Here is a 17,610-nt window from a genome sequence, read left to right as displayed (position 1 = left end):
CAACCACACCTCCTCCTCCTCCTCTCTTTCCCCATCTCCTTCTCATCCCTCCCTCCTCATCTTCAATCCCTCCTCACGGAACCGGATGGGACCCCAAAAACCCCCCAGTACTCCCCCAAACCCCGAAGAACTTTCCCAGATTTCCCGCAGGACATTCCAACCTCCCCCCAGGATGCCCAAAACTCCCCCAGGACTCCCCAAAATCCCCCCAGGACATCCAACCCCCCCAGGATGCCCCAAACCTTCCCTGGTCTCCTCACCACCTCCCCCAGGACTCCCCAAAACCTCCAGGGCAGTTTTGGGGTGCAGCGGGTGCTTTATTACATTTGTACAACGGCGGCGCTGGGGCCCCCCCGGCTTTCTATGGCTTGTGCTGGGGGAAAAGGGGGGACCGGGACCCCAAAATTTGGATTTGGGGGGCTCCAGGACCCCAAAATTGAGGTTTTGGGCAGGCCAGGACTCCAAATTCAGATTTAGGGGTGGCCAGAACCCCAAAGTCGGATTTTGGGGGGAGACCAGGACCCCAAAATTAAGGTTTTGGGGGTGGCCAGGACCACAAAACCACGGTTCAGGGGGTGCTGGGACCCCCAAATTAGAGTTTGGGGCGACCTGGACCCCAAAATCGGGGCTCGGGACACCAAACCCAGGGCTCGTGGTGGGGAGGGTGGGACCCCAAAATTTTTTTTTTTTTTTTTTTTTTTTTTTGGCGGGTCCGGGTCCCCAGAATTTGGGGGTTTCGGGGGTCGGTGAGCCCGGAGCGGGGGGTTCGGGGGGTTCATTTCCGCCGGGGCCGGTCGGGGTCGCGCCGGGGGAGCCCCTCGTCGGTGGAGGAGGTGGTGAGGAGCCCCTGGTGCCAGCGGGCCAGCTCGGCGTGCTCCTGAGCGCTGGCGGCCAGCGCCCGCAGCCAGCCCTGCATGTCCTCCTGCGGGGCACACGCGGGGCCGGGCACCCCGCAAACGGCGTCAGGGACCCCGGAAACGGGGTGGGGGACACCGAAAACGGGGTCAGGGACCTCGGAAATGGGGTTGGGGGCCTCGAAAATGGGGTTGCAGCCCTTGGAAATGGGGTTGGGGACACCAAAATGGGGTCAGGGACCCCAAAAACGGCATCAGGGATCTCGGAAATGGGGTCAGGGACCCTGAAAACGGGGTTGGGGACCCCGAAAATGGGGTTGGGGACACCAAAAACGGGGTCAGGGAAACCAAAAATGGGGCCAGGGACCCCAAAAACAGGGTCAGGGATCTCGGAAATGGGGTCAGGGACCCCGAAAATGGGGTTGGGGACACTGAAAATGGGGTTGGGGACCTCGGAAACGGGGTCAGGGACCCCGAAAATGGGGTTGGGGACACTGAAAACGGGGTTGGGGACCCATCAAAACCAACATGAGATCACAACCACAAAAACCACCATGAGACCCCAAAAACAGCATCAGACCCCCCAAACCAACATGAGACCCCCAAAACCTCATTGAGACCCCCCAAAACCAACATGAGACCCACAAACCCACCATCAGACCCCCCAAAACCTCCTTGAGACCCCCAAACCCACCATGAGACCCCCCAAAACCTTCATGAGACCCCCCCAAACTCACCATGAGACCCCCCCAAAACCCCTCAAAGACCCCCCAAAACCTCCCTGAGACCCCCAAAACCCCTCAAAGATCTCCAAACCCACCATGAGACCGCCAAACCAACATGCGACCCCCAAAACACCTCAAAGACCCCCCAAAACCTCCATGAGACCCCAAAACCACCATGAGACCCCAAAACCTCCATGAGATCCCTCAAAACCAACGAGACTCCCCAAAACCTCCATGAGACCCCCCCAAACCTCCATGAGACCCCCAAAACCAACATGAGACCCTCAAAACCTCCATGAGTCCCCCAAAACCAACATGAGACCCCCAAAACCCCTCAAAGACCCCCTAAAATGAACATGCGACCCCCAAAACCATAATGAGACCCCCCAAAACCACCATGAGACCCCCCAAACCACCATGAGACCCCAAAACCATAATGAGACCCCCCAAAACCACCAGGAGACCCCCCAAACCCACCATGAGACCCCCAAAAACTGCATCAGACACCCCAAAAGCACCACAAGATCCACCAAAACCACCATGAGACCCGCCAAAACCCACAGGAGACCCCAAAACCTCCTTGAGACCCCCAAAACCAACATGAGACCCCCCCAAAACCAACGAGACCCCCAAAACCACCATGAGACCCCCAAAACCAACATGAGACCCCCAAAACCACCGTGAGACCCCCAAAACCACCGTGAGAATCCCACGAACCCCTCAAAGACCCCCAAAACCTCCTTGAGACCCCCCCAAACCTCCATGAGACCCCAAAACCAACATGAGACCCCCAAAATCCTCATGAGACCCCTCAAAGACCCCCCAAAACCAACATGAGACCCCCCAAACCCACCATGAGACCCCCAAAACCACCATGAGACCCCTCAAAGACCCCCCAAACCCACCATGAGACCCCCCAAAACCCCTCAAAGACCCCCCAAAACCTCCTTGAGACCCCCCAACCCACCATGAGACCCCCCAAAACCAACATAAGACCCCCCAAACCAACAGGAGACCCCCAAAACCCTACAAAGACCCCCCAAACCTCCTTGAGACCCCCCAAAACCACCATGAGACCCCTCAAAGACCCCCCAAAACCAACATGAGACCCCCAAAACACCTCAAAGACCCCCCAAAACCACCATGAGACCCCAAAACCACCATGAGACCCCCCAAAACCCTCATGAGACCCCTCAAAGACCCCCCAAAACCCTACAAAGACTCCCCAAAACCTCCATGAGACCCCAAAACCTCCATGAGACCCCAAAACCAACATAAGACCCCTCAAAGACGCCCCAAAACCAACATGAGACCCCCAAAACCTCCATGAGACCCCCCCAAAACCCCTCAAAGACCCCCCAAAACCCCCACGAGACCCCCAGAGCCCCCCAGGGCCGCACCTCGTCCTTGGCCTGCAGCAGGAACTCGCTGCCGTCGCCGGTCCTGCGGGACGGGGACAACGTCACCGTGTCCCCCCGGACCTCGGGGCGCCACCGCCACCAAGGCCACCGGGAGACCCCAAAAACGGGGCCGGACACCCCAAAAGGGACATCGGAGACCCCAAAATGACATCGGAGACCCCAAAATGACATCAGGGCCACCAAAATCAACAGGAGACCCCAAAAATGACATCAGAGACCCCAAAATTGCCATCAGAAACCCCAGAAGTGACATCGGAGACCCCAAAATGACATCAGGGCCACCAAAATGAACAGGAGACCCCAAAAGTGCCACCAGGAACCCCAAAAGTGACACCAAGAACCCCAAAATGACATCAGGACCTCCAAGGTCAACAGGACACCCCAAAATGACATCAGAGACCCCAAAATTGCCATCAGAAACCCCAAAATGACATCAGGGCCACCAAGGCCACCGGGAGACCCCAAAAACGGAGCCGGACACCCCAAAAGGGACATCGGAGACCCCAAAATGACATCAGAGACCCCAAAATGACATTGGAGACACCAAAAGTGACATCAGGGCCATCAAGGTCAACAGGAGACCCCAAAAACGGGGCCAGACACCCCAAAAGTGACACCAAGAACCCCAAAAGTGACATCAGAACCACCCAAATCAATGGGAGACCCCAAAATTGCCATCAGAAACCCCAAAAATGACATCAGGACCTCCAAGGTCAACAGGACACCCCAAAATGACATCAGAGACCCCAAAAGTGCCACCAGGAACCCCAAAATGACATCAGAGACCCCAAAATCAACAGGAGACCCCAAAAGTGACATCAGAGGTCTCAAATGACATCAGAGACCCCAAAATGACATCAGGGCCACCAAAATGAATGGGAGACCCCAAAAGTGCCACCAGGAACCCCAAAAGTGCCACCAGGAACCCCAAAAGTGACATCAGGGACACCAAAATGACATCAGGGCCACCGAGGTCAACAGGAGCCCCCAAAAATGGTGCCAGACACCCCAAAAGTGACATCGGAGACACCAAAAGTGACATCAGGAACCCCAAAAGTGGAGCCAGACACCCCAAAAGTGACATTGGAGACACCAAAATGACAACAGGGCCACCCAAAATCAACAGGACACCCCAAAATGACATCAGAGACCCCAAAAGTGACACCAAGAACCCCAAAAGTGACATCGGAGACCCCAAAAGTGACATCAGGGCCACCCAAAATCAACAGGAGACCCCAAAAATGACATCAGAGGTCTCAAATGACATCAGAAACCCCAGAAGTGACATCGGAGACCCCAAAAGTGCCACCAGGAACCCCAAAAGTGACACCAGGAACCCCAAAATGACATCAGGACCTCCAAGGTCAACAGGACACCCCAAAATGACATCAGAGACCCCAAAATTGCCATCAGAAACCCCAAAATGACATCAGGGCCACCAAGGCCACCGGGAGACCCCAAAAACGGAGCCGGACACCCCAAAAGGGACATCGGAGACCCCAAAATGACATCGGGGACCCCAAAATGACATCAGAGACCCCAAAATGACATTGGAGACACCAAAAGTGACATCAGGGCCACCAAAATCAACAGGAGACCCCAAAAATGGAGCCAGACACCCCAAAAGTGACATCGGAGGCCCCAAAATGACCTCAGGAACCCCAAAAGTGCCACCAGGAACCCCAAAAGTGACATCGGAGACCCCAAAAGTGACATCAGGGCCACCAAAATGAACAGGAGACCCCAAAAATGACCTCAGAAACTCCAAAAGTGGCACCAAGAACCCCAAAATGACATCAGGGCCACCAAAAGTGACATCAGAAACCCCAAATCAACAGGAGACCCCAAAATGACCTCAGAAACCCCAAAAGTGACATCGGAGACCCCAAAAGTGACACCAGAAACCCCAAATTGGCACCAAGAACCCCAAAGGTGCCATCAGAAACCCCAAAAGTGACATCAGGGCCACCCAAAATCAACAGGAGACCCCAAAACGACATCAGAAACCCCAAAAGTGCCACCAGGAACCCCAAAAGTGGCACCAAGAACCCCATAAGTGACATCAGGGACACCAAAATGACATCAGGGCCACCAAGGTCAACAGGAGACCCCAAAAATGGAGCCAGACACCCCAAAAGTGACATCGGAGACACCAAAAGTGACACCAGGAACCCCAAAAGTGGAGCCAGACACCCCAAAAGTGACATCGGAGACACCAAAATGACATCAGGACCTCCAAGGTCAACAGGACACCCCAAAATGACATCAGAGACCCCAAAAGTGACACCAAGAACCCCATAAGTGACATCAGAGGTCCCAAAAGTGACATCAGGGCCACCCAAAATCAACAGGAGACCCCAAAATGACCTCAGAAACCCCAAAAGTGCCACCAAGAACCCCAACATGACATCAGGGCCACCAAAAGTGACATCAGAAACCCCAAATCAACAGGAGACCCCAAAATGACCTCAGAAACCCCAAAAGTGCCATTGGAGATCCCAAAAGTGACATCAGAGGTCTCAAATGACATCAGAAACCCCAGAAGTGACATCGGAGACCCCAAAAATGCCACCAGGAACCCCAAAAGTGCCACCCGGAACCCCAAAAATGCCATCAGAAACCCCAAAAGTGACATCAGGGCCACCCAAAATCAACAGGAGACCCCAAAATGACCTCAGAAACCCCAAAAATGCCATCAGGAACCCCAAAAGTGCCACCAGGAACCCCAAAAGTGCCACCAGGAACCCCGAACCCGAGCAAGGCCAGGACCCACTTGAGCTTGAAGACGTTCTTCTTCTTCTTGTAGTCGCTGGCCACCTCGCTGGTGGCGCGGTGGAGGCTCAGCAGGGGCTCCCCCCCGTGCGTGGCCCCCGACGCCGGGCCCTTGGCGTCCTTGTAGAAGCCCAGGTCACCCTTGGCCAGCACGCAGTAGAGGTTCACCCAGGACCTGCTCGTGGTGGGACCCCACATTGTGGTGGGTGCTCTCCATTGATGGACACGAAACCCCTGGAGAAACCTCAGCCCTTGGTGGAACCCCATCATTGATGGAACCCCAACCCTTGGTGAACCTCTCCATTGATGGACACCAAACCCCTGGAGAAACCTCAACCCTTGGTGGAACCCCATCATTGATGGACACCAAACCCCTGGAGAAACCCAACCCTTGGTGGATCCCATCATTGATGGACCCCCATCCCTCCTTGTAGAAGCCCAGGTCACCCTTGGCCAGCACGCAGTAGAGGTTCACCCAGGACCTGCTCGTGGTGGGACCCCACATTGTGGTGGGTGCTCTCCATTGATGGACACGAAACCCCTGGAGAAACCTCAGCCCTTGGTGGAACCCCATCATTGATGGAACCCCAACCCTTGGTGGGCATCTTCATGGATGGAACCCCAACCCTTGGTGGAACCCCATCATTGATGGACACCAAACCCTTGGAGAAACCTCAACCCTTGGTGAACCCCATCATTGATGGAACCCCAACCCTTGGTGGATCCCATCATTGATGGACCCCCATCCCTCCTTGTAGAAGCCCAGGTCACCCTTGGCCAGCACGCAGTAGAGGTTCACCCAGGACCTGCTCGTGGTGGGACATGGGGTGACCACAAACCAGGGTTTGGGGAAAACGGAGATTTGGTGGAACCCCAAATTGTGGTGGGTGCTCTCCATTGATGGACACGAAACCCCTGGAGAAACCTCAGCCCTTGGTGGAACCCCATCATTGATGGAACCCCAACCCTTGGTGGGCATCTTCATGGATGGAACCCCAACCCTTGGTGGAACCCCATCATTGATGCACACCAAGCCCTTGGAGAAACCTCAACCCTTGGTGGAACCCATCATTGATGGAACCCCAACCCTTGGTGGACCCCATCATTGATGGAGCCCCAACCCTTGGTGGAACCCCATCATTGATGGACACCAAACCCCTGGAGAAACCCAACCCTTGGTGGATCCCATCATTGATGGACACCAAACCTTTGGTGAACCTCTCCATTGATGGACACCAAACCCCTGGAGAAACCCAACCCTTGGTGGATCCCATCATTGATGGACCCCCATCCCTCCTTGTAGAAGCCCAGGTCACCCTTGGCCAGCACGCAGTAGAGGTTCACCCAGGACCTGCTCGTGGTGGGACCCCACATTGTGGTGGGTGCTCTCCATTGATGGACACGAAACCCCTGGAGAAACCTCAGCCCTTGGTGGGACCCCATCACTGATGGAACCCCAACCCTTGGTGGAACCCCATCATTGATGGAACCCCAACCCTTGGTGGAACACCATCATTGATGGACACCAAACCCTTGGAGAAACCCCAACCCTTGGTGGAACCCATCATTGATGGACACCAAACCCTTGGAGAAACCTCAGCTCTTGGTGGGACCCCATCATTGATGGAACCCCAACCCTTGGAGAAACCTCAGCTCTTGGTGGAACCCCATCATTGATGGACACCAAACCCTTGGAGAAACCTCAACCCTTGGTGGACCCCATCATTGATGGACACCAAACCTTTGGTGAACCTCTCCATTGATGGACACCAAACCCCTGGAGAAACCCAACCCTTGGTGGACCCCATCATTGATGGACCCCCATCCCTCCTTGTAGAAGCCCAGGTCACCCTTGGCCAGCACGCAGTAGAGGTTCACCCAGGACCTGCTCGTGGTGGGACCTCACATTGTGGTGGGTGCTCTCCATTGATGGACACGAAACCCCTGGAGAAACCTCAGCCCTTGGTGGGACCCCATCATTGATGGAACCACAACCCTTGATGGGACCCCATCATTGATGGAACCCCAACCCTTGGTGGAACCCCATCATTGATGCACACCAAACCCTTGGAGAAACCTCAACCCTTGGTGGAACCCCATCATTGATGGAACCCCAACCCTTGGTGGGACCCCATCATTGATGGAACCCCAACCCTTGGTGGACCCCAACGCTTGGAGAACCTCAGTTCTTGATTAACCCCTTCCACTGATGACCCCCAACCCTTGGTGAACCCCAACCCTTGGAGAACCCCCAACTCTTGATGGATCCCAACCCTTGATGAACCCCCAACCCTTGGAGAACCCCCAAATTCTGGTGGACCACTGTTGAACCCCAACCCTTGGAGAACCCCAACTCTTGGAGAATCCCTAACTCTTGGTGAACCCCAACCCTTGATGATCCCCTTCCATTGATGAACCCCAACCCTTGGAGAATCCTCAATTCTTGATGAACCCCAACCCTTGGAGAACCCCCAACTCTCGATGAACCCCAACTCCTAGAGAACCTCCAGCTCTTGATGAACCCCAACCATTGATGAACCCCTTCCACTGATGAACCCCAACCCTTGGAGAACCCTCAACCCTTGATGAACCCCAACCCTTGATGAACCCCAACCCTTGATGAACCCCTTCCATTGATGAACCCCTTCCATTGATGAACCCCAACCCTTGATAACCCCAACCATTGATGAACCCCAACCATTGATGAACCCCAACCCTTGAAGAACCCCAAACCTTGATGAACCCCAAACCTTGATGAACCCCAACCCTTGGTCAATGCCCAACCCTTGGCCAATGCCCAACCCTTGATGAACCCCTTCCATTGATGAGCCCCAACCCCTGGTGAACCCCAACCCTTGATGATCCCCTTCCATTGATGAACCCCAACCCTTGGAGAATCCTCAATTCTTGATGAACCCCAACCCTTGGAGAACCCCAACTCCTAGAGAACCTCCAGCTCTTGATGAACCCCAACCCTTGATGAACCCCAACCCTTGGAGAACCCCAACCCTTGGAGAACCCCAACCCTTGATGAACCCCAACCCTTGGAGAACCCCAACCCTTGATGAACCCCAACCCTTGATGAACCCCTTCCATTGATGAACCTCAACCCTTGGAGAACCCCAACCACTGATGAACCCCTTCCACTGATGAACCTCAAGCCTTGGCCAATGCCCAACTCTCGATGAAACCCTTCCATTGATGAACCCCAACTCTTGATGAACCCCAACCCTTGATGAACCCCCAACCCTTGGAGAACCCCCAACTCTCGATGAACCCCTTCCATTGATGAACCCCAAACCTTGATGAACCCCAACCCTTGGCCAATGCCCAACCCTTGATGAACCCCAACCCCTGGTGAACCCCAACCCTTGATGAACCCCTTCCATTGATGAACCCCCAACTCTCGATGAACCCCCAACTCTCGATGAACCCCTTCCATTGATGAACCCCTTCCATTGATGAACCTCAACCCTTGATGAACCCCCAACCCTTGGAGAACCCCCAACTCTCAATGAACCCCCAACCATTGATGAACCCCTTCCATTGATGAACCCCTTCCATTGCTGCCCCCACCCCTCGGCCAACGCCCGGCCCCAGACCTGTTGGACGCCTTCTTGCCGGCGCCGTCGAGCTCGTGCTTGCGCAGCAGGAAGCCCTCGTGCGCCACGCTGTGCGCGGGCGGCGGCGGCGGCGGTGCCGCGCTGCCCTGGGCCGGCGCCGAGCGCGAGCGCCGCGGCTCCGCCGGGCCCTGCGCCGAGTCCCGGGGGCGCGGGCGGCGCCGCGGCTTCGGCCGGTCCCGGGCACGGGGACGCTCCGGGCGCGGCGTCCGCTCCGGGAGAGACTCGGGGCCGGCGGGGAGACGGGCGGGGGAGTCGCGGTCACGGGGCTGGGGACAGTGGGGACAGTGAGGGGACAGCAGGGACAGTGAGAGACAGCAGGGACAGTGAGAGAGCTCCAGGGGACAGTGAGGGGACAGTGAGAGAGCTCCAGGGGACAGTGAGGGACAGTGAGGGGACAGTGAGGGACAGTGAGAGAGCTCCAAGGGACAGTGAGGGGCAGTGAGAGAGCTCCAGGGGACAGTGAGGGGACAGTGAGGGACAGTGAGGGACAGTGAGAGAGCTCCAGGGGACAGTGAGGGACAGTGAGAGAGCTCCAGGGGACAGTGAGGGGACAGTGAGGGACATGGGGATGCTCCGGGCGCGGCGTCCGCTTGGGGAGAGACTCGGGGCCGGCGGGGAGACGGGCGGGGGAGTCGCGGTCACGGGGCTGGGGACAGTGGGGACAGTGAGGGGACAGCAGGGACAGTGAGGGACAGCAGGGACAGTGAGGGACAGTGAGGGGACAGTGAGGGACAGTGAGAGAGCTCCAGGGGACAGCAGGGACAGAGAGGGACAGTGAGGGGACAGTGAGAGAGCTCCAGGGGACAGTAGGGACAGTGAGGGACAGTGAGGGGCAGTGAGGGACAGTGAGGGGACAGCAGGGACAGTGAGGGACAGTGAGGGGACAGTGAGAGAACTCCAGGAGACAGTGGGGACAGTGAGGGGACAGCAGGGACAGTGAGGGGACAGCAGGGACAGTGAGGGACACGGGGACGCTCCGGGCGCGGCGTCCGCTCGGGGAGAGACTCAGAGCCGGCGGGGAGACGGGCAGGGGAGTCGCGGTCACGGGGCTGGGGACAGTGGGGACAGTGAGGGGACAGCAGGGACAGTGAGGGGACAGCAGGGACAGTGAGAGAGCTCCAGGGGACAGTGAGGGGACAGTGAGAGAGCTCCAGGGGACAGCAGGGACAGTGAGAGAGCTCCAGGGGACAGTGAGGGACAGCAGGGACAGTGAGAGAGCTCCAGGGGACAGTGAGGGGACAGTGAGGGACAGTGAGGGGACAGTGGGGACAGTGAGGGACAGTGAGAGAGCTCCAGGGGACAGTGAGGGACAGTGAGGGGACACTCTGGGAGCTCCAGGGGACAGTGAGGGACAGAGAGGGGACAGCAGGGACAGAGAGGGGACAGTGAGAGAGATATGGAGGGGACAGTGAGGGGACAGTGAGGGGACAGTGAGGGGACAGTGGGGACAGTGAGGGGACAGTGGGGACAGTGAGGGACAGTGAGGGGACAGCAGAGACAGTGAGGGGACACTCAGGTGACACTCAGGGGACAGTGAGGGACAGTGAGGGGACAGTGAGAGAGCTCCAGGGGACAGTGAGGGGACAGTGAGGGACAGCAGGGACAGTGAGGGACAGTGAGGGACAGTGAGAGAGCTCCAGGGGACAGTGAGGGACAGTGAGGGGACAGCAGGGACAGTGAGGGACACGGGGACGCTCCGGGCGCGGCGTCCGCTCGGGGAGAGACTCGGGGCCGGCGGGGAGACGGGCGGGGGAGTCACGGTCACGGGGCTGGGGACAGTGGGGACAGTGAGGGACAGTGAGGGGACAGTGAGGGGACAGCAGGGACAGTGAGAGAGCTCCAGGGGACAGTGAGGGACAGAGAGGGGACAGTGGGGACAGAGAGGGACAGTGAGGGGACAGTGAGAGAGCTCCAGGGGACAGTGAGGGACAGTGAGGGGATAGCAGGGACAGTGAGAGAGCTCCAGGGGACAGTGAGGGACAGTGAGGGAGCTCCAGGGGTGCGCTGAGGGGACAATGGGGGATCTCCAGTGGGACATGGAGAGGACATTGAGGGAACATCCAAGGGGACATGGAGGGGACACTGAGGGGACAATAAGGGATCTCCAGGGGGACACTGAAGGATCTCCAGTGAGGCATTGAGGGGACATTGAGGGGACACTGGGAGGTCTCCAGTGGACATGGAGGGACCATTGAGGGGACATCCAGGGGGACACAAAGACGACACTGAAGGGACGTCCAGGGGGACGTGGAGGGGACAATGAGGGATCTCCAGGGGGACATGGAAGGAACACCAAGGGACACCAAGAGGAATCCTTGGGGCCACCAAAGGGTCACCGAGGGGCCACCAAAGGGTCACCAAGGTGACCCCAAGGACTCACCGAAGCCGGCACGGGGCCGCCCGCCTCCTTCTCCTGCAGCTGCTCCACGATGTCGGCCAGGGTGGCTTTGCTGCTGGAGGACATTTGGAGATGGGGTGGCGTCACCTCAGCCCCGTCCCCTCCCCGCCGTGTCCCTGCCGTGTCCCCCTCGATGTCCCCGCGCTCACCCGCCGCCCTTGCCGTCGTGCCGCGGCAGCTCCGGCTCGCTGGACTCCTGCCGCTCCAGCCGCCGCTCCCGGCGCTCCCGGCGCCGCTCCGGCCGCGCCTCGCCCGGCTCCTCCGCCTTGGCGGCCGCCGGCGGCTCCGCGGTGACGGCGGTGACAGCGGTGACAGCGGTGACGGTGGCTGGCGGTGGCTCGGTGGCCGCTGCGTCTGCGGCCGGCGGCTGGACGCGGTCCAGCTTGGGCTGGAGGCGCTCCGGCCGCAGCTCGTGCCGGACGTAGGCGATGCGCGGCTCCGGCCGCCGGGGCTCCGCGGCGCCCGGGGGCTCCACCGGGAACTTGCGGGTGAGGAGCGGCGTGGGCGGCTGCTTGTTCTGCTCGGCCTTGAGCTTCTCGATCTGCGCCGTGCCGTGCGGTGGGGATGGAGATGGAGATGGGGATGGGGATGAGATGGAGATGGTGGAGATGGAGATGGAGATGGGGATGGGGATGAGATGGAGATGGGATGGAGGTGATGGAGATTATGAAGATGGAGATAGGGATGAGATGGAGATGGTGGAGATGGAGATGGAGATGGGGATGGGATGGAGACGGGATGGAGGTGATGGAGATTATGGGGATGGAGATAGGGATGAGATGGAGATGAAGATGGGGATGGGGATGAGATGGAGATGGGATGGAGATGAGATGGAGATGGGGATGAGATGGAGATGAGATGGACATGGTGGAGATGGGGATGGGGATGAGATGGAGATGATGGAGATGAGATGGGGATGAGGATGGGGATGAGATGGAGATGATGGACATGGAGATGGAGATAGGATGGAGATAGAGATGGAGATGGAGATTATGGAGATGGGGATGATAGAGATGGGGATAGAGACAGAATGGAGATGGAGATTATGGAGATTATGGAGATGGAGATGGGGATGAGATGGAGATGATGGAGATGGGGATGGGGATGAGATGGAGATGATGGAGATTATGAAGATGGAGATGGCAATTGAGATGACAGATGGGATAGAGATGGAGATGATGGAGATGGGGATAGAGATAGAATGGAGATGGAGATGATGGAGATGGAGGTGATGGAGATGGAGGTGATGGAGATGGAGATGAAGATGGGGATGAGTTGGAGATGGAGATGATGGAGATTATGAAGATGGAGATGACATGGAAATGAGGATGGGGATGACATGGAGATGGCAATTGAGATGACAGATGGGATGGAGATGTAGATGACGGAGATGGAGATGGAGATAAAAATGATGTCAATGGAGATGATGGAGGTGAGATGGGGACAGGGATGGAGTTGGGGATGGGACAGGGATAAAGATGAAGATGAAGATGGAGATGAAGATGGAGATGAAGATGAAGAGGACAAAGCCAGGCCATGGAAACCCCAACAGAGACAGGAACGGGATGAAGACCAAGGTCAGACGAGGAGATGGCTCTGCAGAGCCCCCAGCCGTCCCACCCCGGCCGTGTCCCCGTACCGTGGTGAGGCGCCGCAGCGAGCTGAACCTCTCCTCCCAGGCGGCCGCCGCCTTGCGGAAGGCCTCGTGCCGCCGGATCAGCTGCTCCACCTCGTCCACGCTGCTGCCCAGCTCCTGGCTCTTGAGCAGCGGCTCCTGCGCCGTCAGCCACGCGTCGGCCACCACGGCCTCCTGCGCGAACTGGTGCACCTCGCGCACTGCCGGCACAGCCGGGGCTGCCGTCACCGCCGCGGGCTCACCCATCGCCCGGTGGCCCTCATCATTTGGTGGCACCCATAGTCTGGTGTTCCTCACAGTTTGGTGTTCCCCGTAATTTGGTGTCACCCATACTCTGGTGTCTCCTATAGTTTGGTGTCACCCATACTCTGGTGTCTCCCATAGTCTGGTGTCTCCCATAATTTTGTGTTCCTCATAGTTTGGTGTTCCCCGTAATTTACTGTCACCCATACTCCGGTGTCTCTCATAATTTGGTGTCACCCATACTCTGGTGTCTCCCATAATTTGGTGGCACCCATAGTCTGGTGTTCCTCACAGTTTGGTGTTCCCCGTAATTTGGTGTCACCCATACTCTGGTGTCTCCTATAGTTTGGTGTCACCCATACTCTGGTGTCTCCCATAATTTTGTGTTCCTCATAGTTTGGTGTCTCCCATAATTTGGTGTCACCCATACTCTGGTGTCTCCCATAATTTGGTGTCACCCATACTCTGGTGTCTCCCATAATTTTGTGTTCCTCATAGTTTGGTGTCTCCCATAATTTGATGTCATCCATACTCTGGTGTCTCCCATAATTTGGTGGCACCCATAGTCTGGTGTTCCTCATAGTTTGGTGTCTCCCATAATTTGGTGTCACCCATAGTCTGGTGTTCCTCACAGTTTGGTGTTCCCCGTAATTTGGTGTCACCCATACTCTGGTGTCTCCCATAACTTGGTGTCACCCATACTCTGGTGTCTCCCATAGTCTGGTGTTCCCCATAATTTGGTGTTCCTCATAGTTTGGTGTTCCCCGTAATTTACTGTCACCCATACTCCGGTGTCTCCCATAATTTGGTGTCACCCATACTCTGGTGTCTCCCATAATTTGGTGGCACCCATAGTCTGGTGTTCCTCACAGTTTGGTGTTCCCCGTAATTTGGTGTCACCCATACTCTGGTGTCTCCTATAGTTTGGTGTCACCCATACTCTGGTGTCTCCCATAATTTTGTGTTCCTCATAGTTTGGTGTCTCCCATAATTTGATGTCACCCATACTCCGGTGTCTCCCATAACTTGGTGTCACCCATACTCTGGTGTCTCCCATAGTTTGGTGTTCCCCGTAATTTCATGTTCCTCATAGTTTGGTGTTACCCGTAATTTGATATTCTTCATAATTTAGTGTTCCCCATAATTTAGTGATCCCTGTCATTTTGTGTTCCTCATACTTTGGTGATTCCCATAATTTGGTGCTCCCCATAATTTGGTGCTCCCCATAATTTGGTGATCCCCATAATTTGGTGTTCCTCATAATTTGGTGTTCCTCATGATTTGGTGTTCCCTGTAATTTCATGTTCCTCATAATTTGATGATGCCTGTAATTTCATGTTCTTCATAATTTGGTGTTCTTCATAGTTTGGTGCTCCCCATAATTTCGTGTTCCTCATAATTTGATGTTCTTTGTAATTTGGTGATCCTCATAATTTGGTGTTCCCCATAATTTGGTGATCCCTGTAATTTCATGTTCCTCATAATTTGGTGATCCCCATAATATGATGTTCTTCATAGTTTGGTGTTCCCCGTAATTTCAAGTTCTTCATAATTTGGTGCTCCCCATAATTTGATGTTCTTTGTAATTTGGTGTTCCTCATAATTTGGTGTTCCCTGTAATTTCATGTTCCTCATAATTTGGTGATGCCCGTAATTTCATGTTCTTCATAATTTGGTGTTCTTCATAATTTGGTGCTCCCCATAATTTCGTGTTCCTCATAATTTGATGTTCTTTGTAATTTGGTGATCCTCATAATTTGGTGTTCCCCATAATTTGGTGATCCCTGTAATTTCATGTTCCTCATAATTTGGTGATCCCCATAATTTCGTGTTCCCCATAACTTGGTGTCACCCATACTCTGGTGTCTCCCATAGTTTGGTGTTCCCCAAAATTTGATATTCTTCATAATTTGGTGTTCCTCATAATTTAGTGATTCCTGTCATTTTGTGTTCCTCATACTTTGGTGATTCCCATAATTTGATGTTCCTCATAATTTGGCGTTCCCCATAATTTAATTTGGTGTTCCTCGTAGTTTGGTGTTCCCCGTAATTTCATGTTCCTCATAGTTTGGTGATCCCCATAATTTGATGTTCTTCATAACTTGGTGCTCCCCATAATTTGGTGTTCCCATAATTTAATTTCATGTTCCCCATAATTTGGTGATCCCCATACTTTTGTGTTCCTCATAATTTGGCGTTCCCTGTAATTTGGTGATCCTCATAATTTGGTGTTCCCCATAATTTAATTTGGTGTTCCTCGTAATTTGGTGTTCTCTGTAACTTGGTGTTCCCCGTAATTTCGAGTTCTTCATAATTTGGTGTTCCCCATAATTTGGTATTCCTCATAATTTGGTGTTCCCTGTAATTTCATGTTCCTCATAATTTGATGATGCCCGTAATTTCATGTTCTTCATAATTTGGTGATCCTCATAATTTGGTGATCCTCATAATTTGGTGATCCCCATAATTTCATGTTCCTCATAATTTGATGTTCCCCATAATTTGGTGATCCCCATAATTTCATGTTCCTCATAGTTTGGTGTTCCCCATCATTTCATGTCCCCCATAACCTGGTGTCCCCCGTAACCTGCTGACTCCCACAAATTGACTCCCACGACCCAATGTCCACCCCAACACCTGATGTCCCCCAACACCCAATGTCCACCTGACACCTGATGTCCCCCAACACCCAATGTCCACCTGACACCCGATGACCACCCAAAACTTGGTGACCCCCATAAACTGGTGTCCTCCACAACCCAACGCCCACCCCAAGACCCGGTGTCCCCCCAACACTCGCCATCCCCCCAAAAACCTTCTGCTGTCCACTCACTCTGCTGCAGCCACTCCCAGTGCTTGTCCCACTTCTCCGTCATCTCCTTCTTCTTGGCCAGCAGCTTCTCCATGTGGGATTTGATCTGCGGGGAGGGGGGGACGTGGCTCGGGACACCCCACAGGTCCCACCGGGCCCCCTCCCCACATTGTCCACCCCCCCGGGCACCTCGTCGGCCGCGGGGCTCTTGCTGAGGACCAGGCTCTTGCCCAGCTCCAGGCAGGTGGCCACGTTCTTGGCGCGCGCCTCCATCTCCGTCTTGAGGCTCTGGTGGTCGTTCATCAGCAGCTCCACCGAGGACACGTCCCTGGGGCAGGGATGGACAAGGGGGGAGGTCCTTGGTGGTGGGAGGGGACATTGGCATGGGGAAGGGTGGGGGGTTCCTCCTGATGGACCAGGACATGGTCCTTGGGTTCATGGTGGGACAGGACATGGTCCTTGGGTCCATGGTGGGACAGGACATGGTCCTCAGATGGACCATGACACGGGACCTTGGGATGGACCAGGACATGGTCCTTGGAGCCATGGTGGGACAGGATTTGGTCCTCGGGTTCATGGTGGGACAGGACATGGTCCTTGGAACCATGGTGGGACAGGACATGGTCCTCGGAACCATGGTGGGACAGGACATGGTCCTTGGGTTCATGGTGGGACAGGACATGGTCCTCAGATGGACCATGACACGGGACCTTGGGATGGACCAGGACATGGTCCTTGGAGCCATGGTGGGACAGAACATGGTCCTTGGGTCCATGGTGGGACAGGACATGGTCCTTGGAACCATGGTGGGACAGGACATGGTCCTTGGGTTCATGGTGGGACAGGACATGGTCCTCAGATGGACCATGACACAGGAGCTTGGGATGGACCAGGACATGGTCCTTGGAGCCATGGTGGGACAGGATTTGGTCCTCGGGTCCATGGTGGGACAGGACATGGTCCTTGGAACCATGGTGGGACAGGACCCAGGTCCTCAGAAGGACCAGGACATGGGACCTTGGGATGGACCAGGACATGTCTTTGGGTCCATGATGGAACAGGACATGCACCCTGAGATGGACCAGGATGTGGTTCTTGGCTCCATGGTGGGCCAGGACTTGATCCT

At 55.5% G+C, this 17,610-nt stretch overlaps 1 protein-coding gene across 8 annotated transcripts in view; it reads right to left on the bottom strand.

The window, feature by feature from the left end:
* Positions 1 to 296: 296 nt before the first annotated feature.
* The window catches only part of SPTBN4 (spectrin beta, non-erythrocytic 4), a 75,227-nt gene continuing 57,913 nt past the window's right edge, over positions 297 to 17,610 (bottom strand). For 6 of the 8 annotated variants that reach the window (XM_074534271.1, XM_074534276.1, XM_074534275.1 and 3 more), the window contains 9 exons: positions 16,674 to 16,812; positions 16,506 to 16,590; positions 13,433 to 13,629; positions 11,943 to 12,334; positions 11,776 to 11,848; positions 9,375 to 9,661; positions 5,774 to 5,947; positions 2,980 to 3,022; positions 297 to 922 (listed from right to left, as the gene is read on the bottom strand). In XM_074534271.1, the coding sequence (XP_074390372.1) occupies positions 776 to 922; positions 2,980 to 3,022; positions 5,774 to 5,947; positions 9,375 to 9,661; positions 11,776 to 11,848; positions 11,943 to 12,334; positions 13,433 to 13,629; positions 16,506 to 16,590; positions 16,674 to 16,812 (1,537 nt within the window). In that variant the 3' untranslated portion in view covers positions 297 to 775. Of the gene's footprint in view, positions 923 to 2,979; positions 3,023 to 5,773; positions 5,948 to 7,395; positions 7,658 to 9,374; positions 9,662 to 11,775; positions 11,849 to 11,942; positions 12,335 to 13,432; positions 13,630 to 16,505; positions 16,591 to 16,673; positions 16,813 to 17,610 lie in introns of those variants that run through there. The other 2 variants (XM_074534272.1, XM_074534273.1) reach the window with 2 other exon arrangements.

The sequence above is a fragment of the Zonotrichia albicollis genome, unplaced genomic scaffold (assembly GCF_047830755.1).
Source record: "Zonotrichia albicollis isolate bZonAlb1 unplaced genomic scaffold, bZonAlb1.hap1 Scaffold_73_unloc_1, whole genome shotgun sequence".
Lineage (NCBI taxonomy): Eukaryota > Metazoa > Chordata > Aves > Passeriformes > Passerellidae > Zonotrichia > Zonotrichia albicollis.
Note: the sequence above shows the minus strand (reverse complement) of the source record. Positions and strands in the feature narration are given on the sequence as shown.